General features: G+C 48.2%; 1 protein-coding gene across 1 annotated transcript in view; it reads left to right on the plus strand.

Annotated features, from left to right (window-relative positions):
- Nucleotides 1-22079, plus strand: part of HS3ST6 (heparan sulfate-glucosamine 3-sulfotransferase 6) — a 101736-nt gene extending 79657 nt beyond the window's left edge. Inside the window, exon 2 of the mRNA XM_060260594.1 lies at nt 19580-22079. Coding sequence (XP_060116577.1) covers nt 19580-20198 — 619 coding nt within the window. The 3' untranslated portion in view covers nt 20199-22079. The remainder of the gene's footprint in view (nt 1-19579) is intronic.
- Nucleotides 22080-27062: the final 4983 nt, after the last annotated feature.

Here is a 27062-nt window from a genome sequence, read left to right on the forward strand (position 1 = left end):
TCCTCCTCCTCTTAAAAAAAAGATTTCTATGGGAGCAGTCACTGTCACAGCAATTACTGAGATCTCTTGATTTCAGGCATAAGAAGGTTCAGGAATGCCTGAACATAGCGCATAGTGGTGCTGATTTGTGTAGCCGTTCACAATATCTTTGGAGAGGAAATAAATATCCTGTATATGCATGCTATCCAGTTTTGCTTTTCACATTATCCCTCCCCCCACCCCAAAAAAAAACCCTCACTTCAGTTGTCCAAGTTGTTTCCATTCTCTGAGCATTTTTGGTGCCAAAGTTTCACCAGTGACCCTTCCAGAATTAGTCCCAGTCAGAGAGAAGGAAGGGTCTCAAGGCCAGAGAGCCGATCGGATTTGTCAATGTGGTGACCAGGAGTCATTTTGTAGAAAAATAGGTGGTGGAGCTCATTAGCATATGCCACCACCCCCACCAGCCAAAAACAACCCGATGCAAGAAAGAAGAGCCCCAGGCGAGTGAGGCCTGCTTGGGCTGGCTAGAAATCCTGCCCACTCAAGCAGGCCTCGCTTACCTGAGGCCCTCCTTGGCCGTCCTCCTCCACGGTCAAAAGGCCAGCAAATTGCCCGCCGCCCAAAATCACATAAGAAGTGGAGAAAGGATGGCATGGGCTTCTCCGGGGGTTAATGAGGGCTGCTGGGGTGTGGCTGCCAGCTCTCCTAATCCAGAGATTGTTATGCAGCTGCACCTACCATTCGATGGACAAGGTAGGTGAGGAGGAAGAGGGGGAACCCTCAGAAAGGTTCAGGAGCTGTGCTCCTGTGAGCTCCTGCCGAATTCAAGGCCCGGTGATGACTATTTATTATTTAATTTATATCCCACCTTTCACCCCAATGAGGTCCCAAAGCAGCTCACCTCCTTCTCCTCTCCTTCATATTATCTTCGCAACAACCCTGTGAGGTAGGTTAAGCTGAGAGACTGTGACCGGCCCAAAGTCACCCAGCAGGGTTCCACAGCACAAGTGGAAATTCGAACCTGCGTCTCCCGGATCCTAATATGACGCTTTAAATACAGTTGGCAACAGAAGGCTAATAGCATCACTTTCTTTCCATCAGGGCATAAAAAAGGTGGACGTTTTGCGAGGATTGCTATACAGAATGGTTGGAAAGAAAGGTGTTTTTCTGTCCTGGGAGGGGGGGGGGGAGAAAAGATTTTGCTCTGTTGCTTTTTTCCCGCCCCGGATTGTTGGTTCTTGGGTTATCCGTGATGATCAACTGTTCCTTCCCCAGAGATGGCCCAATTCCCCACCACCGCTTTAAACAGATTATTTCATCTCAGGGGGTGCTTTCGGAGGAGAGGGTGGGGGAGAAGGACGGACCATTTATCTTCCATAATGAAGCGTTTTCCTCGATGTGCCTTTAGAGGCCGTTCGAAGTGGCTCTCCAGCACCCGACCTGTAATGAGGGCGCTGGATGGGAAATCGATTGTGGCGCTGTAATCAACCCAGACCTCTGGCCCCCTCCGAAAGTCCGGGCTACAGAAAGAGCCCTCCCGAACTGGCTACAGTCCGGTTTCCAGGCTGGCTGGATCGAAAGAGGCCTTGAGAGAGCATTGCCTGGTGAGGCTTTGCTAAGCCCTCGGAAAGAGCAGCCTTACTCCTGGAGCAGAGAATGCTCAAAGCGCTGTGGATGGGGCTGAAAGCCAGGATCGGGCAACGAGGGCAGATTCCAGTTCCAAATCTTGTGCCCTCACTGGCCCAAGAACTTGGAGACTTCCTTGTTTTGGCCTCCTTACTAATGCTCTCTCGAAGCTGTGGAGTCTTGTAAGCAACAATTCCACTTTGTGAGCTGCTGGCCTTAAAGTTGTGAGCAAGTGATTTTGCTGTGGCATAAATTAGTTTGCTCAGAGGGCATCCTTCGTAAGCTAATACAAAAATGTGTGAGCCAGAGGCTAAAAATCTGTGAGCCGGCTCACACTAACTCAGTTTAGCGGGAATACTGCTCCTCACCAGTGTTCCCTCTAAGATGAGTTAGCGTGAGCTAGCTCACAGATTTTTAGCTCACCGATGAGCCTCCGGCTCATACATTTTTGTCTTGGCTCAGGAAGGATGACCCCAGAGCACACTAATTTATGCCGTAGCTCACAACTTTAATTAATTTAATGGCGCAGAGTGGTAAAGCTGCAGTACAGCAATCTGAGACCTCTGCTCACGACCTGAGTTCGATCCCAGCGGAAGCTGGTTCAGGTAACCGGCTCCAGGTTGACTCAGCCTTCCCTCCTTCCGAGGTGGGTCAAACGAGTCCCCAGCTTGCTGGGGGGAAAGCGGAGATGATTGGGGAAGGCAATGGCAAACCACGCCGTAAAAAGTCTACCGTGAAAACGTTGTGAAGGCAACGTCACCCCAGAGTCGAAAACGGGACTGCTTTTATCTTTCCCCACAACTTTAATACCAGTAGCTCACAAAGTAGAATTTTTGCTCACAAGACTCATCACCTTCCAGTGATGTCAGAGGTGTGGGGCATATGCAAATTAGTTGTGCTAACGAGCTCCAGCACAAAATGGCCCCTGGTATTAATTGTTCAGGAGTAGACTGGTCCTGTCGCTTACCGGTAGAGTTCCTGGATGACCAACAGTGAACTGATCCCTAGCCGCAGTGACACCTGCTTGGCATAGGTGGATTTCTCTCGCTTCCCTGAGCTGAGTTGGCACTGCCCCGTGGGCGATTCTTACCTCAGCAGGGAGGACAACGGGCCTGGACTTGACCGCGGCCATCTCCCGCACAACCCGGCTTCCTCCTGGACCGTTTGAACTTCCTGAGCGGCTCTGTGTGGATGACCTTCAACTTCTCTGGCCTAAAGAAGATTCCGGTTTCTTCCGGAAAGCTAATGTCCCTCCTCCTTCGCGGCAGTGGCTCTCTTTCTTTCTTGTTCCTCTCGTCTTCCTGCAGGCGACGCTTAGCATTCAAAAGACATTCTCTTAAGGTCAATACAAATTAACGGCAGATTTAATTAGACTTTCCAGTGCTTTTGCTTCAAGTGGGGTGGAATGGGAAGATGGCCTTTCTCTCTTTCTTGCATTCCCCCCCCCTCGAAAAATGTAGAGCTCGAGGGGGGTTATTAATAACGAGCAGAGCTAATTTCTGGGGAAGAATCAGCAAGTGGATGAAAATGGAGTGGCAGAAATCGGTGAGTTGCTTGGAAGCGTGGATGGGGCAGTGGCGCCTCCCGTTGATGTGAGGAAAGGAGTGTGAGGAGGGTGGTAAAGAGACCTTGTAGGGCTGAAGCTTTCTGGATCATAGAGTTGGAAGGGCTCCCAGAGTCATCTAGTCCAACCCCCTGCACCATGCAGGAAACTCACAAACCCCTCCCCCTAAATTCACAGGATCTTCATTGCTACCAGATGGCCATCCAGCCTCTGTTGAAAAACCTCCAAGGAAGGAGAGCCCACCACCTCCTGAGGAAGCCTATTCCACTAAGGAACTGCTCTAACTGTCAGGAAGTTCTGATTGAATTTCAACCCACTAGTTCTGGTCCTACCTTCTGGGCTACGGAAAAAAAGTTCTGCACCACCCTCTGTATGACAGTCTTTCAAGTAGTGATCATATCACCCTTCAGTCATCTCCTCTCCCGGCTAAACATACCCAGCTCCCTCAATCTTTCTTCATAGGTCTCAGTCTCCAGACCCCTCACCATCTTTGTCGCCATCCTCTGGGCCCCTTCCAGCTTGTCTATATTCTTCTTAAAATGTGGTGCACCAAAACTGAACACAAGACTCCAGGTGAGGTCTTACCACAGCATAGTAAAGCGATACCATCACTTCATGTGACCTGGACACTAGACTTCTGTTAATGCAGGCCAAAATTGCATTTGCCTTTTTAGCCACTGCGTCACACCGTTGAACTTCGGGGTCTTGCAGTGTCCAGCTGTTTGAGGAGAAAGCCAAACCATGGGGCTGTGGCTCAGCGGTAGAGTATCTGCTTGGCAGGCAGAAGGTCCCAGGTTCAGTCCCCGGCATCTCCACTTAAAAAGACCAGGCAGTCTCTGATGAGGAAGACCTCCACTTGAGACCCTGGAAAGCAGCTGCCGGTCTGAGTGGACAACGCTGACTGTGACAGATGGAGGGTCTGATTTAGTATTGGGCAGCTTTGGATTTGTTCAGTTTGCTGCTGGCTTCTAAGAGTGAATTGTTACCTGCTTAGGAAGATCTTCTGAAAATGGATCTGTGGAGCTCGAGCCGATGTTTGTTCCCTGTTTATCCACACAACAACCTGGTGAGGTGGTGGGCCCAAGCACCATTGCTGAGCGGGGATTAGAACCCTGGCCTCCAGTGGAGAGTCAGCATGGTGTCATGATTAAGAGCGGCAGACTCTAATCTGAAGAACCGGATTTGGTTTCCCTGCTCCTTCTCCACAGGCAGCCAGCTGGGTGAGCTTGGGCCAGTCACAGTTCTCTCAAGAGCAGTTCTCTCAGAGCTCTTAGCTGGAAATGCCGGGGATTGAACCTGGGTTCTTCTGCATGCCAAGCAGATGCTTTATGACTGAGCCATGGACCCTTCCCAGTTAAATAGCAGGCCATGTACCTCCAGTGGCATCTCCTGTCAGGGCTGTGTCCTCGCTAGAAGAATCGCCATCTCACGCATGTGGAATCTTTCCTTTCCGCCTGCGTTCTCTGTCCACCCAGTGTTGGCTGATGCAAGAAGAGATTCCAGCTGTCCAGTTCACAAAGCTCTCCCCTCCCCTCTGGGTTGCAAGCAATCCAGTTCTGTCTTCCCTGGTTTCTTTAAGCAAAGGTGTGCAAATCCCTCGGTCGAAGGGATTTCGCGTCCCCAGAAGACTTTGCAGTTTTTTAACCTGACACAGATCCAGGCGGCAGGGCCGGTGCATGGGAGTAAGCAAACCAGGCAACTGCCCAAGGCACCAACTCCCAGCAGGTGGCTAAACTTCCCCTCCCCGCGCGCAATGTCCCCGAGCCTCGGGCTGGCTTCCCGTCCGCAGCACCCTCCAAATTCGACGAGCACTGGGGAGGGGAAGTGCCGGGAGTGTTCTTTCTCGGCACTTCCACTCCGCAGTGCCTGCCCAACTCGGTGGGGGGTGCACGTTGGGGGTTCTGCCTTGGGCGGCAGAACACGCATCGGGCCTGCCAAGCGGGCAGCCACATTGGTCTAAAGCAGTAGAACAAAGTTCGAATCCAGCAGCGCCTTTAAGACCAACAAAGTTTTTTCAAGGATCTGAGCTTTGATGTGCAGGAACACGTCCTCAGATACATTGAAGTGGAAGTTAATAGTCTATACATATAAGCAGAGGGTGAACGGCACATTGGCATACAACATAATGAAGATGTTTTAACAGAGCAAAGACCGAGTAAGAATAACAAGTTAGGTCTATACGGTCACTATTTGTTTGGATTTAATTATGGGGGAAACACAGCGTGCATTCAGACGTACCATTAGTGGCGACACAGCTCCGTCTCGCTGACGGATTAAATATGTTCGTCCAGACATCCGCATCTTGCAGTCGAGCGTCATCTGGGGTCATCCCGGCTTGCTGTGGATCAATGCCACGTTAATTTGATAGCGCAGAAAGTCCGGCCCTTTTCCACAGAAGCGGCACACGATCGGTTTTTTCCTGTTTGGTCAGCTCACGCGCGGATACTGTCCCTTGGAATGTTTGCTGCCCCTCCCACCTTTTTTTTAAAAAAAATAAAGCCCCAGCAGACATGCGCATTGCCAGATCATCCGGGAATCTGAGGTGACACTTCTGCTTCTCCAGTCAACATAGGATCAGAGGGGGTGGGGGGGACGTTATCCCACTATTCAGAACAGGAAAAAAAATCTTGTTTTTCAACGTGGAGGATTTCCAGATATCATTGTCACTGCCAATTTCCAGGAAACAAAGCAGGAGTCAAGTGGCGCCTTTAAGACCAACCAATTTTTATTTAGAACATAAGCTTTCTTGTGCTCTTAAGCACACTTCCATCAGACGAGGAATCCAGCACAGTGAGCAAAGCCATACATAGCTGAGCAGAGCCATCCAGAGCTGGTAGGCAGTGGCCCAGAATGCAACACGGTACAGATTTAAGAACCAATGACAGTGAAGTAAAATTATCTGGTAGGCAGTGGTTTAGAATGTGAAATGGTACAATGACAGAATAGTAAAATTAACAAATTGAGCAAATTTCCAGAAAAGTAATTCCTGGCAGTCCCCAGTCCGTTAATTCCGGAAACTCCCCCCCCCCCCCCCCGCCTCTGAAGCAACGTTTGAATCTTCTTCGTGGTCTCTGTGCATCACACCGATGGGCAGAGAAGCCGAAGAAAAGAGCATGATAGTATTGGATGTCTGATCGCTCAACAACAGGATGAGTCGCTCGTCTGATCAGCCCTGCATTGAATCAATATTCAGCAGTTCAGATTTGAGCGCTACACACCCGCTTTTAATGTGACGTGTGACCACACCCACAGTGAAGCAAATAAATGTGACAGCGCTAATAGTTTTAAATTGATAAGTAAATTATGGTTTTATATGTTTTATTGAATTGATTGTTTTTATGATGTTGTGAGCCGCCCTGAGTCCGCTTGCGGAGAGGGCGGGATATAAATGTAAAGTAATAAATAAATAAATAATAAAATTGGAGACCAACGTGTAAATGTATCTGTGCTAATTGCGGAATGCTAAGAGTAATTAACTGAGACCCTTTCCATTCGTCTTTCCATTCGTCTCCCCTCAAGCGTGATTGCAGGAAATTCTCAAAATAAGATTTAACCTTTTGAACAAGGGAGAGAAACCCCCTCTCTGCAGGAACTCTACAAGGTGCCATTCCATCGGCAAAATAACATTTCCCCACGAAATGTTTTTCCTTATTAGGGACAGTGATGACTTTTCCTCCAGAGTTTATTTGAAGGCCAGAAGTTATGGTGCATAAAATAAATCTGAAGTGCTGTATTCTATTATTGCAAAAAAAAGGGCCAGCTTTTGCGGCCGCACGCTTTGGAACCGAATGAATGCTGTCGTGTGTTCCCAGAGAGGCTCGAAGGATTTAGCCTCGTCTTCTGAGTTAATGTAGTCCTTTCCAGTATCTCAAATGTCATCGGGGCCCTGTTTTCCACCCCCACCTTCCCACTTGATAATGAACACTTTATTGCACGTTAAAGCAAAAAATGATTGATTGAGTTCCTAAGCTTGCGTTTGCCGCGCGAGAGATGTATTTGACGTCGGGCAGGAAGGAACACATGGAAAGAATCATTTCCCTGTATCCAAAAAAAAAGTCAACGAGAAACCCAGAAAAGCATTTGGAAAAGTAATAAATTCTTCATTGAGTCGGCACACGGTAGCTGCTTCTAATCTCATGTATTAGGCTTCTGGCTGCAGAACCGTGGACTTATGGTTTTCTGGGGCCGGATGAGGTACAGAAGCCCAGAGTGGGGGGCGCATGGTCGGTCCAGGGGAACGATCTTGATTCTCTGGTCTGGGCGTCATCAGAGCACTGTGAACCAGATCCTGTGAGTAAGTGGGTTGCCAACTCCAGGTGGGGAAATTCCTGGAGATTTTTTTTGGGGGGGGGAGTTGGGGAAGGAGGGAACTCAGTGAGTTATAATGCCATCGTACACCCCACCCCCTCCCAAGCAGCCCTTTTCTTCAGGGGAACTAATCTCTGTTGTCTGGAGGTCAGTTTTGGGGGTAGCTGGGCTGGTAACACATATTGTGTGGCTCTCCAAGCCAACTGGTAGCTTGGAGAATGCATTTGAAGCTAAAGTTGCTTTCTTTCCACCTCTCCCTCTCTCCTCCCTTCCCCACCTTCCTCCCTCCCTCCCTTGCGGCTCTCAAACATCTGACATTTATTCTACGCGGCTCCCAGGTTAAGCAAGTTTAGCCACCCCAGGAATAGGTCTTCAAGAGTCAAAGTTTCCTTTGTCAGACACCAGTTCAGTCATAATTTTAGGAGATCTCCAGGCCCCTCCTGGTAGATGGCGACCCTGTAAGTGCACTTGGTTTCTCGTTGCTCAGTGAGTGACCTCAGGCTGGCAACTGTGTCCTGGCTTCACCTACTTCGCAGTGTCGTTGTGAAAGCCAAATGAAAGAAGGAAGCACCGTGTGCAACTCTGCAGAGGGGAAGGCAGTATGAATGTGAAATAAATATGAACAGAACAGGCAACGAAGTCTTGCACAAGTTTATGAAACTGAATCGGCCACACTGTTAAAAAATCAAGTGATCAGTTAACATTTCCGGCTGTCGGGAGAAGGAAACTCTTAACACAACTTGGTGCCGTAAAGGCGAGGAGATTGTATAACTCCCAGCAAATTTTTGACTTTGGGTGAGTTCTTTGCTTGTTCTGGTCTTTCCGGAGGCTCCATCTGTCGTCTGGGAAGGTGCAAGATTAAAGCCAGAGCCGAGTCACTAGATATGTCTCCAGGACATCTAACCGGTCACTTGATTTTCTTGTGCTCCTTTCTGTAGCCGAGGGGTGTCAAACTCATTTGTTGTGAGGGCTAGATCTGACACAAATGAGACTTTGCTAGGCTGGGCCATGTCAGGCTGGGCCATGTGTGTATGTGTTTAAGATTAGGTAGCAGAGATATAAACTTTATAAAGGACTCGAACACAATTAAATATTTTTTTGAAAAAGAAACAAAACATTAGCACTCGTTGGTCTTAAAGGTGCTTTCTTTGTATCTCTCCCATGGGATCCAAGGAAGTGGGCAAAGGAAGCCCTGGCTCTTTCCTTCCTTCCCCAGGGGACCAGGAGGAAGAGGAGCCTCAGCCAATAGAAGGAAGAGAGGCTTGGCTCAGTAGCTCTGCTGTGCTATTGAGAGAACCTGGCAAAGTAAGCTCTGCCTCCCCCCCCCTTCCTTCCCAAGGGAGGAGCCTCAGCAAATGGAGAAAAATAAAGGCTTTGCTCTGTAGCTCCTGTGCAATTGAGCAAGCCTTGCAAAGCGAGCTGTGATGCAGAAGGAAGTGAGAGAGAGGGAGAAGGAAGCAGATGACTGCCAGGTGCTCAGGGGCCCGATTTGGCCCCCGGGCTGCATGTTTGACAACCCTGCTGTAGCCCATTTTCTGCCCTCGACTGAAGTCCAAAGACCATAAAAACAAAGCAGAAGACAAGTGCACCTTTGAGACCAGCTGAGTTTTATTCTGAATGGAAGCTTTCGTATGCTCTTAAGCAGACTTCATCAGACGTATGGGAATGGATGCAGCAATTCTTAATATAAGTTTGCAGTGTGGAATCATGGGAATGTTTTTAGCGGATAAAAAGAATCACAAATAGGATCTGTGTTTGTTAGTGTAGGGCAAAACGGCTGAAAAAACACTAGGTGATAAAAAGCAGACTGCTGTCGTAGGAGTGCCATAAATCTAGGTAACATTCTGGCTTTGTTAGTTTAAATAGAGAGTGTGTTTCACTTCCTTCATCCCGGGCCGTCCTTGTAGGGGCTGTCAAATCACAAAGGACTTCCTTTTATCCATTCTAACCTGACTGTTTAACCTGCTGTTTTTATTATTTTGTTTAAATGGTGCAATGGGTTCAAATGGAAGTAAATGCATAATGCATAACTCTTAAAAATACACGTGGACACATGCTCAAACTGAAGGAGACCTTTTGGTCCCTCAAGGGCCGCATTGTCTGCTCAGACTGGCAGCTGCTCTCCAGGGCCTTAGGCAGAAGTCTTCTGTATTACCTAAAACCTGAATTCTCCTTCCAGATGGAGATATTGGGGATTGAACTTGAGACCTTCTATGTGCCAAGCAGACGTTCTGCCACTGAGTCGTGGCCCCTAAGTGAACGTACAAAGCTGCCTTATACCTTTGCTCCATCGAGGCTCGTGTTGTCTGCTCAGGCAGGCAGCCGCTTTCCAGCGTCTGAGGGCTGACCAAAAGGTTGAATCTGTTCCATCCTGTATATTTGGTTGTTGTTGTTATACCCCGCCCTCCCCAACCGGCTCAGGATGGCTAACAACAGTTAAAATAACAGTGTTAAAATCCAAGTACACTAAAATCATTAAAACAGTTCATACAATTTTAAATACGTAGTACGGTTCCAGGTTCACTCACCAGGTTCCAGATGGCGGGTCTTAATTCTTTTTGAGCGCCTCACTTAATGATATTATAAGATGTTGTCCAGCACTCTGGATTTGTACTGGGATGGCTCAGGCGTCAATGCTGTGGGATGGTGGAATAGTGGTCACCTCCCCGTTATTTGTTAAGCGCTAGTTTAAACAATTCTGTCTTACAGGCCCTGTGAAATTGTGGCAAGTCCCGCAGGGCCCTGATGTTTTCGGGGAGGGCGTTCCACATAGTCCCACAGGGCTCTGGTGTTTTCGGGGTGGGGTGGGGGGCTGCCACTGAAAAAGCTCTTGCTTGTTTTGGCCCGGGGATCGTGAGGAGATTTTGTGTACTTGATCGAAGTGCTCTCTGAGGCTCGTATGGGGAGAGGCGGTCCTGGAGGTAGACAGGTCCCAGGCCGTCCTGTATCCCGCGCTGTCTCTCAGTTGGGAGTCCCGCATTCCATTTTGGGCACTCCATTTAAAAGTGGTAGGTTGAACAGATGGTAAAGAGGATGCCAGATCCAACGGAGAATCTCACGAGGGGCAGGAGATGTTTTCTCCAGACTAGAGCTGCCAGTAATCTGAGAGAGGCATTTTTGATGATTCTTGTTGTTGTTGCATGGGTACAAAAACCATCCTGAGGAGGAATTTCAAAGGGAGTGTGTGTGTGTGTGTGTGTGTGAGAGAGAGAGAGAGATCCTCAAAGGCTAAAGTGCCCCTCCAAAGAGTTATGCTGCACACTGCTTGCCATAAATTCTGCCTCCTGCAAATTTGGAATGACTCCTTTGGCAAAACTTCTGAGAAACTTTAAAAGAAGTTAGAGGATATTTGAATGGGCCAGTGAAGTTTCTCGTGGGAGAGTCACGCACCGCAGATGCCAGGCAACTTGCTGGCAGATGGGGGGCCTGATCCGATGCATCCACCTACACTGTGGGGTTTTTTTTTTTAAGAAATCTTTTCCCTCAGTGGTGTGCCTGGACTTCACTCTTTTCATGACTCCCTCTCCACCCACTCATTTCACTCCTGATTTTTTGCACGACAACCCCTGAGAAAGTGATTCTCCAAGAATCTGTCCTCGCAGGGTTTGAGAGTCTGACTAGGACTGGATGGGGTCTGGGTTCAAATTCCTTGCCCAGAAACTGGCTTAAGGCCACTATTGAATCTCGTAGCTGAGTGGGGATTTGAACTCAAACCCTAAATGGACGCTTTAACTCAGGGGTGTCAGACATGCAGCCGGGAGGCCAAATCAGGCCCCTGGATGACTCCCATCAGGCCCCTGAGCAACTGACAGTCATCTGCTTCCTTCTCCCTCTCTCTTCCTTCTGCATAGCAGCTCGCTTTGTAAGGCTTGCTCAATTGCTCAGGAGCTACAAAGCAAAGCCTTTATTTTTCTCCGTTTGCTGAGGCTCCTCCCTTGGGAAGGAAGGGGAGAAGCAGAGCTTGTTTTGCCAGGCTCTTTCAACAGCACAGCAGAGCTACTGAGCCAAGCCTTTCTTCCTTCTATTGGCTGAGGCTCCTCTTCCTCCTGGTCTCCTGGAGAGGGAGGGAAAGAGCCAGGGCTTCCTTTGCCCAGTTCCCTGGATCCCATGGGAGAAATACAAAGGAAGCACCTTTAAGACCAACGAGTTCTAATGTTTTTAACCATGTTTTAAGGGGGTTTTTTTTTAATTAATTGTGTTTGTGTCCTTTATGAAGTTTATATCTCTGCTACCTAATCTTAAACACGTACACACACGGCCCAGCCCGACACGGCCCGGCCCAGCGAAGTCCCATTTGTGTCAGATCCGGCCCTCATAACAAATGAGTTTAACACCCGTGCTGTAACTGCTGCCATCTCTGCTGGACACTGTTCTCTTTGCCTGGCCTACCTCACAGAGTCGTTGTGAGGCTAAAATGAGGGGCAAGATAAAAATGTGGCCCTCGTATGAAAACGTGATCACTGCTGCTAGTCCAGAGGAAGAAGAAAGGCTGGTCTGAAGTGCTATACTAAGTTCAAGGGTCTCTGTCCACTTGCAAATAACTCAAACGAAGGCCAGGCTCTGGCCTTATATAGCATTCAAGGGCCCTTTCCCCTGTACTACCACTCCTTTCATTGTCCACTTTCACCCTTGATGGCATCAATGCATCCAGAATATCATCGTTATTCTGTAAATATTACTTAGCAGAAATTGTTGGAATTGAGCTTTTTCAAATGCACAATTCCAGCTTAGCCAGTTTGAAGAGAAGAGAGTTGTTTTGGCTTTTGCCCTGTAACTTTTGCCCCAGTGTTCTGGCCTCTTTGAAAGCGAGCATTGATTAAGCTGTTAACCCGGAGAGATTCACCTATCCATCACTTAGACAGGTGCTCTTACTGGAGGGCTAGAAATGCCCAGCCAGAGAAAGAGAGAGAGAGCCCTTCAGAGTTACAACTTGTATCTTGCTAAATGAGGAACAGAAAAGCCATTGACTGCTCGGTAGCTATTTATTGATACTTTGGTAAGTTAGTTGATGGGGGAAGGTTTGTATTGGACCCTGGGGACAAGGAAGGGGGATTGAATCTCTAGGCAGTCTGAGCCTAGAGAACGAAATCCATCCAAGCCAGTGGCCACCTTGTGGCATTGAGTTCCTCAGGCCAACTAACCATTTGAGAGCCATCAAAGATTTCAGGTTTTCACGGCTGGTAACATCATTAGGGTTTGTAGAATCTTTCGGGCTCAAGTGCCGTGTTCTACTGGAGAAAGTTTTCTTTCCAGGCGTTTCGTTCTCAGCTGCGGAGAACATCCTCAGTGGCGTTGCAGCCGGAGCAGGCGCTCTGACCTTCTTGGCTGCTGTGCATTGAGATTTGTGCATTGAGATCTGTGCATTTGAGAGCCAGTTTGGTGTAGTGGTTAAGTGTGCGGATTCTTATCTGGAAGAACCGGGTTTGATTCCCCACTCCTCCACTTGCAGCTGCTGGAATGGCCTCGGGACAGCCATAACTCTCGCAGGAGTTGTCCTTGAAAGGGCAGCTTCTGTCAGAGCTCTCTCAGCCCCACCCACTTCATAGGGTGTCTGTTGTGGGGGGAGAAGATACAGGAGATGGTAAGCCACTCTGAGTCTCTGATGCAGAGAGAGGGAAGGCGGGGTATAAATCTGCAGTCTTCTTCATGCCCAGCGGTTGGCTGTTTCTGACAACCCTGTTGTGTTTGCCAGAGTCAGCTGTCTCAGAGCTGACTTCCTGAAGCTCTTCTCCTGAGGAGACCTCAAGGAGTCCCACTGTTGTAAGGTTCTGGTTGACCCACAACACCTTCTGGCATGAGAAGCCCCCTCCGGTAATTCAAGCTTCCGCCGCGACCGGGCGTCACCTGGACCCAGATGCCGTCTGGACAGAAACTGCATTGCAGAAGCAACCTGTATCTCGGGGCTCAGAAAGGCTGCCTTGGTTAGGGTCAGCAGTGGAATCCTGGCCTTTCTTGCATGTGTGCCTTTTAAGAAACCGGTAGGTGAGGTTTTCTTTGGTGGCAGCCAGCGTGATTCCCTGATAGCGTCTCCTGATGAAGGCATAGCTGCAGGGGACAACTGAATAACAGAATCATAGAGTTGGAAGGGACCTCCAGTGTCATCTAGTCCCAACCCCCCTGCACAATGCAGGAAACTCACAAACACCTCCCCCTAAATTCACAGGGTCTTCATTGCTGTCAGATGGCCATCTAGCCTCTGTTGAAAAACCTCCAAGGAAGGAGAGCCCACCACCTCCTGAGGAAGCCTGTTCCACTAGGAACTGCTCTAACGGTCAGGAAGTTCTTCCTAATGTCAAGCCAGGAACTCTTTTGATTTAATTTCAACCCGTTGGTTCTGGTCCTACCTTCTGGGGTTGAAAAGTTTACAAACCTCTCTTGAATGCCCCCTTCGTGAATTCCTTGGGTGGGGATCGAGACTGAATGAGTTCACGAGAAGATTTTGGATATTTCCAGAAATGGGAGGACACACACAGAGACACTGTGCAGAAATCCAAAACCTGCAAGCAAACCTGTCTCTGGGGAAGGAAGATGGAGGGGTCACTTCTCAAGCGTTTCTGTTCTTTCTCTCCCCCTCTTCCCTCCCGCCCATCATTCCTAATTTCTGACATATGATTGCCATTAAAATAATTGACATGAAACTATTCCGGGTGCTTTTTAAAAAGGCTTCTTTGGCAGCGTTTCTGACTGGGTTGTCGCAATAAAGTTCATGACCATCTCCACCCACCCGGAAACGTCCTGTGACCAAAGTCCGGATCTGAAAACACCACCGCCTTAATATTTGACATGTGGGACCACTGGGTGAGGAGGAGGACTGGAGTTTTGATAAGGTTCCAGACCTGTGTGGGAAGTCGAATTGTCAATGGTTATTAAATAAAAGAGATGCAGGAGAGAAAGATGCTCTGTATTTTTGGTGCTTGGTGGGGGGAACAGTAGGAGGGCTTCTAGTATTCCTGGTCCCATTGATGGACCTCCTGATGACACCTGGGGAGGTTTTGGCCACTCTGTGACACAGTGTTGGACTGGATGGGCCATTGGCCTGATCCAACATGGCTTCTCTTATGTTCTTATGTGACACAGAGTGTTGGACTGGAGGGGCCATTGGCCTGATCCAACATGGCTTCTCTTATGTTCTTCTGTGACACAGAGTGCTGGACTGGAGGGGCCATTGGCCTGATCCAACATGGCTTCTCTTATGTGACACAGAGTGTTGGACTAGATGGGCCATTGGCCTGATCCAACAAGGCTTCTCTTCTGTTCTTATGTGACACATAGTGTTGGACTGGATGGGCCATTGGCCTGATCCAACAGGGCTTCTCTTATGTTCTTAAAGAGAAATCCGTGTCCAGGTTCTAGTCTGCCAGATATGGACGATAATTGTACTGCTCTGTCTCTGGGTCTCCAAACTTCTTGAAGCTGCAGACACCTTTGGAGTTCTGGGAAAGTGTGGTGTGTGCAGCCACAAAATGACTGCCATTGGAGGTGGAGCCAGCCACAAAATGGCAGCAGCATCTTATTGAGTTAACACAGAGGAAATTCTTGTGCTGTGGTGGCAACTGCTGCCAAAGCAGAATTTTTAAACACCTGCAGAGCCAATAAAATTTCCAATGGCCAATCAGATGCCTGGCTGGCAGAAGCCCCACCCACTTTCTGAAAACACTTTGCAGGCGCCAGGCAAGGTATCAGCAGGCACCACTTTGGGGACCTCTACTCTGTATCTTGTCTGTTGCTGTGTAGTCTGTGATAGTCACTTCTTCACTAACGCTTCTTCTTTTTCTGCCATTGGTTGAGCTACTGTGAGGTCATGGTATGTTTCTGAGCATCCTGGTTGCTTAAAGGTGGCTGTGTCACCAGGAGAGCCAGTTTGGTGTAGTGGTGAAGTGTGCAGACTCTTATCTGGGAGAACCTGGTTTGATTCCCCACTCCTCCGCATGCAGCTGCTGGAAAGGCCTTGGGTCAGCCATAGCTCTGGCAGAGGTTGTCCTTGAAAGGGCAGCTGCTGTGAGAGCCCTCTCCAGCCCCACCCACCTCACAGGGTGTCTGTTGTGGGGAAGGAAGGGAAAGGAGATTGTGAGCCGATCTGAGACTCTTCGGAGTGGAGGGCGGGATATAAATCCATTATCTTCTTCCTCTTCTAGAACGTTGACAAACCGTTGAGTTTCTGGGAGGGAGGCAAAATATTTTCATGGTGGAGGTTTGTTGTGACAGGCCATCTTCTGTGAGGAAAGCAGGCAGATTACAGGGACACTGTGAGAATCTGAAATGTGAGGTAGAGGTGGATGACTGAGTAAGAAGGGAGAGAGAGGCCTAAAGAAAAGAGGAATGAAGGAAGCATGAAGTTGAGGGAAGGAGAAACCCCGTGGACTTTCCTTTGTTACCGGCCTTGAGGAAGTTAGAAATGCTTTGAAGGGAATCTGTTTTGCCATGAAATCTTGGACTGGAGAGGAGGGCAGCGTGGCTGTCTGTCCAAAATATATCAGAACAGTTTGTTGCAGGTACCCATACTGCTTTGCAGGAGGATTGTTATTAAAGCAGAACAGGGAATCCTTCAGATCTGCTTGCCCCCTCTGCAGTTTCGTGTCTCGTCCTCAACGATTCAACCGTAGCACCTTTGCAGCTTGATGATACGGATTCATCTGCGCCCGATAACAGACGCAGATTCGTACCTCAAATGCCAGCCGTGTTTAAAAAAAAAAAAAAAAAAATTACCGTCTCCCTACAAGGAAAAGAAATGCATATAATTTTGATATCTTTGCTATGCCATGAGAGGTTACTGGAACAGGATATCTTTGACTTGGCCAGGCTCACAAGGGTGCAATCTCTTGTCAAACAGAATATTATTTTAGCTCGTTTTTACTGCCGGCTCTGTGGTCTGGGGCCAGAACGTATAACAAGTTCTCTGGAGCTCTTATGTTTCAAAGATAAGTTGCCCGATTAAGGCTGCTGTGTTTGAAAATGAGATTTTAAAATGCTTTTTTAAAAAAGAAAAGTTGCCTTGACATGGAAAAGGGGACAACCAGAACAAAACTGGTGTTGGGAGACACCGCACAAGGCCCTGAACAAAAGTGCTTTTCTTCGAGGGAGGATGTGTTATGCTGGGAACCAGAGCGATTTGGCCGAGGTGCCAGTGTTTGCCCATTGCTTGCGGAGAAGGGCGGTTTGTCTTTGTAGTTTTGAGATTAGGATGTGGCATTTTTCTCCTCTTTCTGTCCCCCCTCTTTCCATGGCGCCCGATTGTGAGGTCTGGATTGTAAACTCCTGGCTCAGTGTGAAGTGTTATCTTTATAACTCCTGCGAGTATTATTAAACTCTGAGGAGGTGGCAGGAATCCAGGGAGCTAGTTTTCAAGTTTTACCGAAAATACAAGGAGGGCATCTCGCTTTTCAAAGTGGGATAGAGGGTTTTTTTTATCGTTTCTTTTGGGAAGAATCAGAGAGAGAGAAAACCACACACACCCCCTAAAGCAGACTTGCCTCTTCTCTAGTCAAACGATATCTGAAGAGTTTATGGTTTCTCTGTAGATATAAAGAATATCCCAGGGGCAGGGGTACATCCTGTCTTCTACAGCCAGGATTTGGGATTCAGAGGGGAGATGACCACACAATTATTAAACTCCTGGGAGGGTTTCGAATTGAGGTTGAAGGATTAAACCCATCTCCCCTGCATGGCCCGTGGCAAATTGAGGCCACGTGAACCTCAGGTTTGCATTTGATCTTTCTGACGCGGCTTCCACGAACAGCAATTAAAATCATAAAAAGTCACAAATTGCACCAATGAGACCAGCAACGGTTAGCAGTAAAATGAGAGTAACAGATAACAGGTTTGTGGTTTTGGCTTAGCGGGGGCGGTCTAACCCCTGCTGCCCTTTCATTGTGGCCCCGATCCTAATTGGCTGTTATTTGCCTTCAAAAGGCTTGAAGAAATTTTAAAAAGCCAAAGGGAATTTAAAAAAAAAATTGACTAGCACTTAAATCTCAGCATTCCTGAGGCCAGATGGACAGATGCTTGAACATTTCGTTCTAAGGAAGATGCTCCAACCCTTGAATCATTTTAGTTGCCCTTCTCTGCCCTTTTTCCAATCCTGCAGTGCCCTTTCTTGAGATATGAAGAAGACGATGATGATGATATTGGATTTATATCCTGCCCTATACTCTGAATCTCAGAGTGACCTACAATCTCCTTTACCTTCCCCACACACACACACACACAAAGCAGACACCCTGTGAGGTGGGTGGGGCTGAGAGAGCTCTCCCAGAAGCCGCCCTTTCAAGGACAGCTCCTGCGAGAGCTATGGCTGACCGAAGGCCATTCCAGCCGCTGCGAGTGCAGGAGTGGGGAATCAAACCCGGTTCTCCCAGATAAGAAGAAGATGAAGAAGAAGATATTGGATTTATATCCCGCCCTCCACTCCAAAGAGTCTCAGAGCGGCTTACAATCTCCTTTACCTTCCTCCCCCACAACAGACACCCTGTGAGGTGGGTGGGGCTGGAGAGGGCTCTCACAGCAGCTGCCCTTTCAAGGACAACCTCTGCCAGAGCTATGGCTGACCCAAGGCCATTCCAGCAGGTGCAAGTGGAGGAGTGGGGAATCAAACCCGGTTCTCCCAGATAAGAGTCCGCACACTTAACCGCTACACCAAACTGGCTCTCCAGTTTGGTGTAGTGGTTAAGAGTCTGCACACTTAACCACTGCACCAAACTGGCTCTCAACCAGAACTGTCCACAGTATCCCAAAGGAGGTTACACAATAGATCTAGTCAGGGGCATTATAGTATTGTCCTTTTTATTCTCAGTCCCTTTCCTAATTCCTTAATGTAGAGTCAGCCTTTATTACAGCTGCACTCCGCTGGGCTGACACTTTCATTGAGCTGTCTACTACAACCCTGAGATCTTTTCCCCTCTCAGCCTCAGCAAGTTCAGACTCGATTACCCTATACTTAAAGTTGGGTTGTTGTTTTTTTTGTCCCAATGTGCTTCACCCTGCACTTACCAACATAGAACTTCATTTGCCACACTGTCGCTCACTCACCCAGTTTGTGGAGGCCCCCTTGGAAGCTTTTCACAGTTAGTTTTTGGTTTTCCTTGGAGGTTTTTAAACAAAGGCTAGATGGCCATCTGATGGCAATGCAGATCCCGTGAATTTAGGAGGAGGCATTTGTGAATTTCCTGCATTGTGCAAAGGGGTTGGACTCGATGATCCTGGAAGTCCTTTCCAACTAGGACTCTATGATTCACCATGCTGAATAATTTTGTGTCATCTTCAAACTTCGCCACGATACTACTCTAAAAGGGTAAAGGTAGTCCCCTAAGCAAGCACCAGTCGTTTCCGGCTCTGGGGTGACGTCGCATCACTACATTTTTACGGCAGACTTTTTACGGGGTGACTTGCCATTGCCTTCCCCAGTCATCTACACTTTCCCCCCAGCAAGGATGGGGACTCATTTTACCCACCTCGGAAGGATGGAAGGCTGAGTCAACCTTGAGCTGGCTACCTGAACCCAGCTTCCACTGGGATCGAACTCCGGTCATGAGCAGAGAACTCGAACTGCAGTACTGAAGCTTTACCACTCTGCGCTACACTACTCACCCCCAGGTGTCCATCCTAGTCTCCCATTCAAGCTTCCGAGCTCTGACAAGATTACGACAGTCAGGACTAGTCAGTCCTCAGAGATAGCCAAACTCAACTCATGCCAGCAGGAACCTTCTTTGATGGAGTCCAAACTTCCATGATCCTTGATGTGAGAGTCTGTTTCATAAAGCTTGTGTGTGAGAGATGGCAAACTAGGTGGGCAGGGGTGGAATTCTAGCAAGAGCTCCTTTGCATATTAGGCCACGCCCCCCTGATATAGCTAATCCTCCAGGAGCTTACAAGGCTCTTTTTTGTAAGATCTTGGAAGATTGGATACATCAGGGGTGTGTGGCCTAATATGCAAAGGAGCTCTTGCTAGAATTCCAAGCTCTTGGAAGATTGGGTACATCAGGGGTGTGTGGCCTAATATGCAAAGGAGCTCCTTCTAGAATTCCACCCCTTAGATTGGGTCTCTAATGCAGTGAAAAAGCAACTACTCATTTTTTTCCTGACCAGTATCCCTTTTTTTCCCCACAGAAACCTGATGCCGAGGACATTGGAAGGGCAGATCACCATGGAGAAGACTCCGAGCTACTTTGTGACGAAGGAAGCTCCCCGGCGCATCTACAATATGTCCAAGGACACCAAGCTTATCGTGGTGGTGCGCAATCCAGTGACACGGGCTATCTCAGATTACACACAGACTTTGTCCAAAAACCCCACTATCCCCACCTTCCAAGCTTTGGCCTTCAAGAACCTCAGCACGGGCCTCATTGACACCACCTGGAGTGCCGTGAGGATTGGCATTTACGCCAAGCACCTTGACAATTGGCTGAGGTACTTCCCACTCTCGAAATTCCTCTTTGTCAGCGGGGAGAGACTGGTAAGCGACCCGGCCGGGGAGATGGGCCGCGTCCAGGACTTCCTGGGTCTCAAGAGGGTGGTGACAGACAAGCATTTCTACTTCAACGAGACCAAGGGCTTTCCGTGCCTGAAGAAGCCGGAGGGGAGCAGCCGGCCGCGGTGCCTGGGGAAATCCAAGGGGCGGCCGCATCCCAAAATCGACCCGCAGGTCGTCCAACGCCTTCAGGAGTTCTACCGGCCCTTCAACATGAAGTTCTATCAGATGACAGGGCAGGACTTTGGGTGGGACTGATCGCAAGACTGCTTCACCAAAGGTGAAGATGGAGTCTGCTGAGGGGGGGGGGACTGGTGGGGGCAGGGCAGCTGGTCCTCTTAGACCCCCAGAAAAGCCCCTTCCTTCCCTCTTGGAGGCTGCGGCATTCGCAGCTCTATGGCAGGGCTGCCCAATCTCCATGGAGCATTTCTTTCTCTTTTTAATTTATATTACCTCTTCCCAGTAAGAGAAAAAAAAAATGTACGCTTATGGAGTAGAGAAAAAATATTTAAGATTAAAAAAAAAACAAAAACATCTAATGGAAAGCAAAAAACTGAGTTTTGATGTAACGGCATTCAGAAGAAACCTGGCTAATATAGATGAAGCAGGAAAGTTTCTGAATGAGCATGTGCAAAAAAGACGCACTTGGCGGCAAAGAATCCATTCCAATCCCCTGAGTCCTTCTCTCGCGGGTGCCCTCCTGATTTCCGATCGGAACAGCCAGTCCCAAGCTCTGCATAGATACTTGGCTCAGGATGAGGAAGAATGGGGGGGGGGGGGTTGGAATGGGGCCCTTGTGCAAAGCAGACCTTAATCCATTGGGGTTCTGAGCCCCAAACCCAGAGGTCGTTTTTCGGCAAATGCTGCATCGGAACCTTTCCTTGCAGAGGGAATTTTCGGGTGCGTGACGAAATGATGCAGGCATGGCAAAGACCAAGCCTGCACCTCTTTTGTGATCTGCGCATAGCCAGGAGGTGTGTGGCTAGTGCCGTGCATGTAGTAACATGGAAAGCCACCTTCTGTATGCACTGAGTCTAAGTGCGTTCTGGAAGGCTGAGATCTGGCCAGTCTTTCAAGACTGGCGGAGATCGGCAGGCTTGTGGGAGGACGAACTGTGGTCCCTTCGTGACCACCACTGCCCCAGCAGGAGCAGGGTTATGTGTATTTTGCGATTGTGCACTAAAAAAAAATGGAGGGAGGGAGCACAGAATTAGTTTGGGCTGCAGAACTGAGCTTCCGGGGGAAATTTTTATTCCACCTTTGCTTCAAGCAAGCTTCTAGCCCTCATGGTAATGGAAATCAGAATAAGGTCACCAAAGCTGAGTGGGGCAGGGCCTACTCGGCTCCTAGCTCTTGTCCCTTCGAGAGCCAGTTTGGTGTAGTGGTTAAGCGTGTGGACTCTTATCTGGGAGAATCGGGCTTGATTCCCCACTCCTCCACTTGCACCTGCTGGAATGGCCTTGGGTCAGCCATAGCTCTGGCAGAGGTTGTCCTTGAAAGGGCAGCTGCTGTGAGAGCCCTCTCCAGCCCCACCCACCTCACAGGGTGTCCGTTGTGGGGGAGGAAGGGAAAGGAGATTGTGAGCCACTCTGATTCGGAGTGGAGGGCAGGATATAAATCCAATATCACCTTCTTCTAATGGGAGAAGGATAATTGTATGCAATATAGTAAAAATGCAGCGTCAGTCACAGAACCTGTGCAGGTCCCAGAATTCAATGCGGGATTCTGATGGTGCGGAAAATACACACAGTCCAAAAAGAAGAGCCCCTATGGCCTATTGTGCGTCAAGTGCACATTGCAATTGTAGATTGAGCATTGCTTGTGGTTGAAGTGAATGGGGATGCTCTCGTATGCTCCGTTGGTGCCGTGCAGCCCACCCCATGTTTCGAGCAGTCTCTCTTGTCCTAGGAGGGCAAAGATGTTTGGCGTCTTTCCATTTCAATCTATGGGGTCTGCCACCGAAAAGAACATCCCGTAGAGAATCTTCGGGGAAGAGGCAAGAGGTCCTGTTGTTATTTTTGCAATAAATCAGGCAAACACGCTAACCCATATTTTTTACGAATCTGTTTGTTTTTTTTTTAAGAAAAAGTTTCTGCGAAAACTTCTAGCAGCTAATAAAATGAAAGATATCAAAAGCCAGCCTGAAACGTTCCAGATTTTTTAATATATGTTTGTCTGCTTTTATCGTCAGAAACTGAATTGCTTCTGCATGCATGCCATGCAGATCTGTGGTTCGCAAAGGGGGGGGGGGGCTTCTCAAAACAGTCTTGGAAAGGGGCACTTTTCTATCCGAGAACACAGAAGAAGCAACAAGTTCCCCGGTGTAAAATCCAGGGGGAAGGGAGGCGTGTTCCCCCAACAAGAGGCTTAAGCGGTCTTTGTCTTCCGAGTCTCTCCATGGGGTTGTAATTTTGTACAGGTAACACTTTAAGGGCTCTTAAGCTTTAGACACACTCGGGGGCCTCTTCAGAGGTTTGGTTAATCTGTTTGCTGAAAAAACAAAAGGCTGCATCGGCAGGCTCAGATGTGTGTTTGACTCCACTGGCCTTGACGGAGGGCCTGATTTCCTGCCGGAAAAGCGAGAGGCTCGAAAGATCACACACACAAACACATCCTGGTTTTGCTCTCTTGCGCAGCAAGTGCCTGCACCGTGCCTCCGTTCTCACGGTGCTGCCAAGGTAGTTGGCAAGTGTGAAGCAGGTACAGTCGGAGGTCTCTCGTGACAAAAACTCATGTCCCGAAAATCTTATTTGTCTCTTAAGGACCTTCTGTGTTCTACTGCAGACCAACAAGGGTCCCTTCTGAAACCATCAGAGGTGGAGAGTTGCGAAAAAGAGGGAATGATTCTCTTCTGAAACCACCAGGTTTTCTTTTAAATTATTATTATTATGATTATTATTATTAATTAAGTTCAATTTATTGACCACCCTTCCCTAAGAATAGGGCAGGGATGGCCAAACTTGCTTAACATAGGAGCCACATAGAATAAGCGTCAGATGTTTGAGAGAAGGAAGGAAAATAGATCCTTCCTTGTGCTAATTTGTATCATACATGCTACCGTTCAGCCTGTTTGTAGCATACATGTGCCCTCAGTGACTACTATAACAGTCAACAAAATGGGCCTATGTTCTGTGTTCAGATAGTTGCTATAGTAATTAAAATAACCGTGGTGCTTTGGGAGGTGGGTGGGAATTTTGTCTTGAATATCAACAAGAGCAGGCCTTTTGCTGTCTAAATTTTATATATTGGCTTCCTCCCTGAAACCTCTAGTGAGCCGAGCTTGTATGCTCTATGACCTGGGTTCAATTCCATGCATAATCACATCAAAATACATGGAACTACTAGAAGATGTGAATGCTGGCTTCAGCAAGAATTTCACAGGGATGCTTCTGTCCATGCAGGTGATAATCTTGAAATTCAAACGATGATCGGGTTGATCTGTGTATTTTGTTTTGAGTCCATCACTCTCTACTCTTGTACTACAAATCTATTCATGGTATAAAACAGCAGTATGTCAAGGGTGCATAGATATATATGTTTCATTGCAATTGGCATTCATGATTACAGAGGGAGCTACAGTTAGCAAGTAATAATAATAATAAATTTTATTTATATCCCGCCCTCCCCACCTCGGCAGGCTCAGGGCGGCTAACAACATTTTATAAAAACATACAGTAGTTAAAAGCCTTTAGATTTAACAATATAAAACAATAAACACTAAACTTAACAACATTAAAACCAGTCCAATGAGTGCCTTGATTTTTGCAAAATCCCAGAGGTTGATGGGAATGAGACTGGGAAAACTACAATTCCCATCAATCCCAGCAGGAAGTCATCCTGGGGGAAGAGCAATTTACCGGAAAGTTAGCTCCTGATTGAGGCCTACCCTCTGAACCCCGCCTCCTTTTCAGAAGAAGTTTTGTCATTTGAGGAACGGTGCAGAAAGTCATCTCTTCTTTTTTTTGCATTTTGCGGACAACCCACCCAATGCTCCAACAAGCATTGTCCAAGATATGGAATGCTCGCAAAAGTGCGAGTGGTTTGAGGGTCAAGCATGCGGACCATTCCTCCGCAACTAGTCCAGCTACAGAACAATGCCCACCTCCAGCAAAGGTCTTCCACCTCTCTGCCACAACAAGTGCCCCCCCCCGCCCCAGTGTGGGTGGAAGTGCCGAATCGGTCAGGCCCACTATGAGTTGGAAGTCAGCACCAATGGCGGGGGGCGGGATGAGGGGGGGGGAGCTGTGTTGTCATTTCTGCTGGCATCCCCACATGATAGACTGCACCCTGCTTGTGTAGGTTTTGTTTCGAGTCGTGACATTCGACCAAATTATTCTCCGCCGAGGGCTTTAAAGATTCCCAAGGGGCCGGTGAATGCCGGGAAGTTCCGATAGTGATCCTATTTCTCAGTTGAGTGCTCACATTCAGGCTGAAATCCATTGAAATGCAAAGCTCTGAAAGGGCCCCCGGTTTTGAAAGCTGGTTTGTGTCTGCTTTGTGAAAAAAAAAAGGGGGAGGGAGTTGGGGTGGAGGGTCTCTTTTCCCTCCCCTCCCACTTTTACAAAAAAAAAAGAGAGGCCTGAATCGCTGAAGCCGCACAATGGCCACATAGACTGAAGCTTTTCAAGCCTCTGACATGACCCCAAAAACTGCATTCAAAGCCTTGGCTCGCAGACTCATTAAAGGGGCTCTTGGCAAAAACCTGGGCTGAGGCTGGCCGCCCGGATTAAGACTTTTTTGAAGTGTTACACGAACCCCCTGCTTCAGCTAATTGCTGCCCCATGGCTCACGGGGTCAAGTATTTGCATTCATGGCGCTGAACAGCGGCCACTTGTGGGGCTGACCAGGTGAAGCCCCCCACTTCATTAGACCAGGACAATAAAAACAAACCCCTCCTGGAGGGAAGGGGGGGGGAAGACAACTGAAAGGGGAAACTGTTGAATTTTTCCAGCACAATCCCCCTGCATTCAAACAAGCCCCCTTGTTACCGCTGTGAGCTTCTCGGAGTTAAGAGTTGCGAAATGGGGCAAGTCTTTTTTTAAAAAAAAGATGTGAAGGGGGGCCCACATTGCCAGTGGCTTTGTGAGAGATCTGTTGAGCTATTTGGTAGTCACCAGCTGGGTCCATTTCAAAGGGAATGTCTTTTTAATAGCGCGACATCTCTTTGGGCCTTTTCCGTTGTTCCGGGCCCCAAAACAGCTAACAGCAGGCCCACGTTTTGTGGGAGTAAGAAGTAAAACAGAATTGAGCTTCCAAAAACAACAGCTTTTTTTAAACTCAGGTTTCTAGACCTCATGATTGCAGTGCTTTATGCGTAGCCAGTGCCCTGTTACATTCCCCCCCTTCGGGCTGTGTCTTCAATACCATTGACTCTCGTTATCTCATTGCGGGACACTGTGCAAGTTTCGTATTATTTGTCTGTTCCTGCCTTTTGTAATGGCCTGGATTTTTTTTTTTTTATCCTTGCCCAAGATGTTGAAAACATTTGCAAGGTCAGAGAAAGCTCTGGAAAGGTCCCTTCCCCAATTTCTCATCTTCTCCCTATCAATATTTGGATTGCGAGGGTGGCTTCTCTGCTTCCTCTCGGCTTCCTAAATCCAAATTGATCCTGGCTTAATTGTTCATCTAATTTCATTCCAAATATGTCTTTGCATTTTTCCTCCCCTTTTTGAAGCGCAGCTTAATAGGCTTATAATTCTATGCTGCTTGCGTTTGACTGTGTTTGCCTTCCTGGAGGAAGGGACTATTATAGCCTGCTTGAAATCGAGTGGCATAATTTTCGCTCACGTACTGCCCTTTGGGTTTAAGCAGATGTGTTTTGAAGCCGTCACCTTGTCTGCTTTGAAAGTTCGGCTGAGATTCTGTCTGTTCCTCCTGATTTTCTTTTTTCACTTCCATTTTAATGGTGCTCCACAGAGTTCACAATGGCATGCTTCGTTATCCTCTCCTCCCCAATTCTGTCTTCCAGAAAACCCCTCATTAGGCTAAAGGAAGACGTGACTGGTCCAAAGTTGACCAAAGAAATCCTGGTTGGGTTGCGATACAACCCTGGATCTGTTTCAGAGGGTACCTGTGTTGTTCCGCAGTTGAAGAGCTCGATTCGAGTCCAGTAGCACCGTAGAGACCCACAAGATTTTGAGATATGCGCTTTCATAAGAACATAAGAGAAGCCATGTTGGATCAGGCCAGTGGCCCATCCAGTTCAACACTCTGTGTCACACAGTAGCCAAAAAACCCCAGGTGCCATCAGGAGGTCCATCAGTGGGGTCAGGACGCTAGAAGTCCTCCCACTGTTGCCCCCCCCCCAAGCACCTAGAATACAGAGCATCACTGCCCCAGACAGAGAGTTCCATCAATACCCTGTGGCTAATAGCCACTGAAGGACCTCTGCTCTCTTTCGAGAGTCAAAGCTCTCTTTATCAGATACAAGTAGGAATGGGGATCCCTTTTTCCTTATATCTCAGTCTGAAGATGGAGGGGTGTCACAAAGAAGTGTCAGGATGCAAGAAGAAGATATTGGATTTATATCCCGCCCTCCTCTCAGAGTGGCCCACAATCTCCCTTTACCTTCCTCCCCCACAACAGACACCCTGTGAGGTAGGTGAGGCTGAAAGAGCTCTCCCAGAAGCTGCCCTTTCAAGGACAGCTCTGCAAGAGCTATGGCTGACCCAAGGCCATTCCAGCAGCTGCAAGCGGAGGAGTGGGGAATCAAACCCGGTTCTCCCAGATAAAAGTCTGCACACTTAATCACTACACCAAACTCGCACTACACCAAACTGGCAAAGGTGCAATGCAAAATAGAACCCACATGACTAAAGCAGGAGAGAAATGCTTATGGAAAGAAAACAGGTTCTTGCATTGCATCTCTGCACTATGACTTCCTTCTTTGCAACGTCCCCTCCCATTTTCCGACTGGGATAAAAGGATTCTGGGGATTGCCATTCATTCCTCTTTGCATCTGACGAAGTGAGATTTGACCTTTGAAAGCTTTATACTGCAAAAGTCTTTTTCATCTCTTAAGAGAGCCAGTTTGGTGTAGTGGTTAGGTGTGCGGACTCTTATCTGGGAGAACCGGGTTTGATTCCCCACTCCTCCACTTGCACCTGCTAGCATGGCCTTGGG

This window comes from Heteronotia binoei, chromosome 20 (assembly GCF_032191835.1).
Source record: "Heteronotia binoei isolate CCM8104 ecotype False Entrance Well chromosome 20, APGP_CSIRO_Hbin_v1, whole genome shotgun sequence".
NCBI classification, from domain to species: Eukaryota; Metazoa; Chordata; class Lepidosauria; order Squamata; family Gekkonidae; genus Heteronotia; species Heteronotia binoei.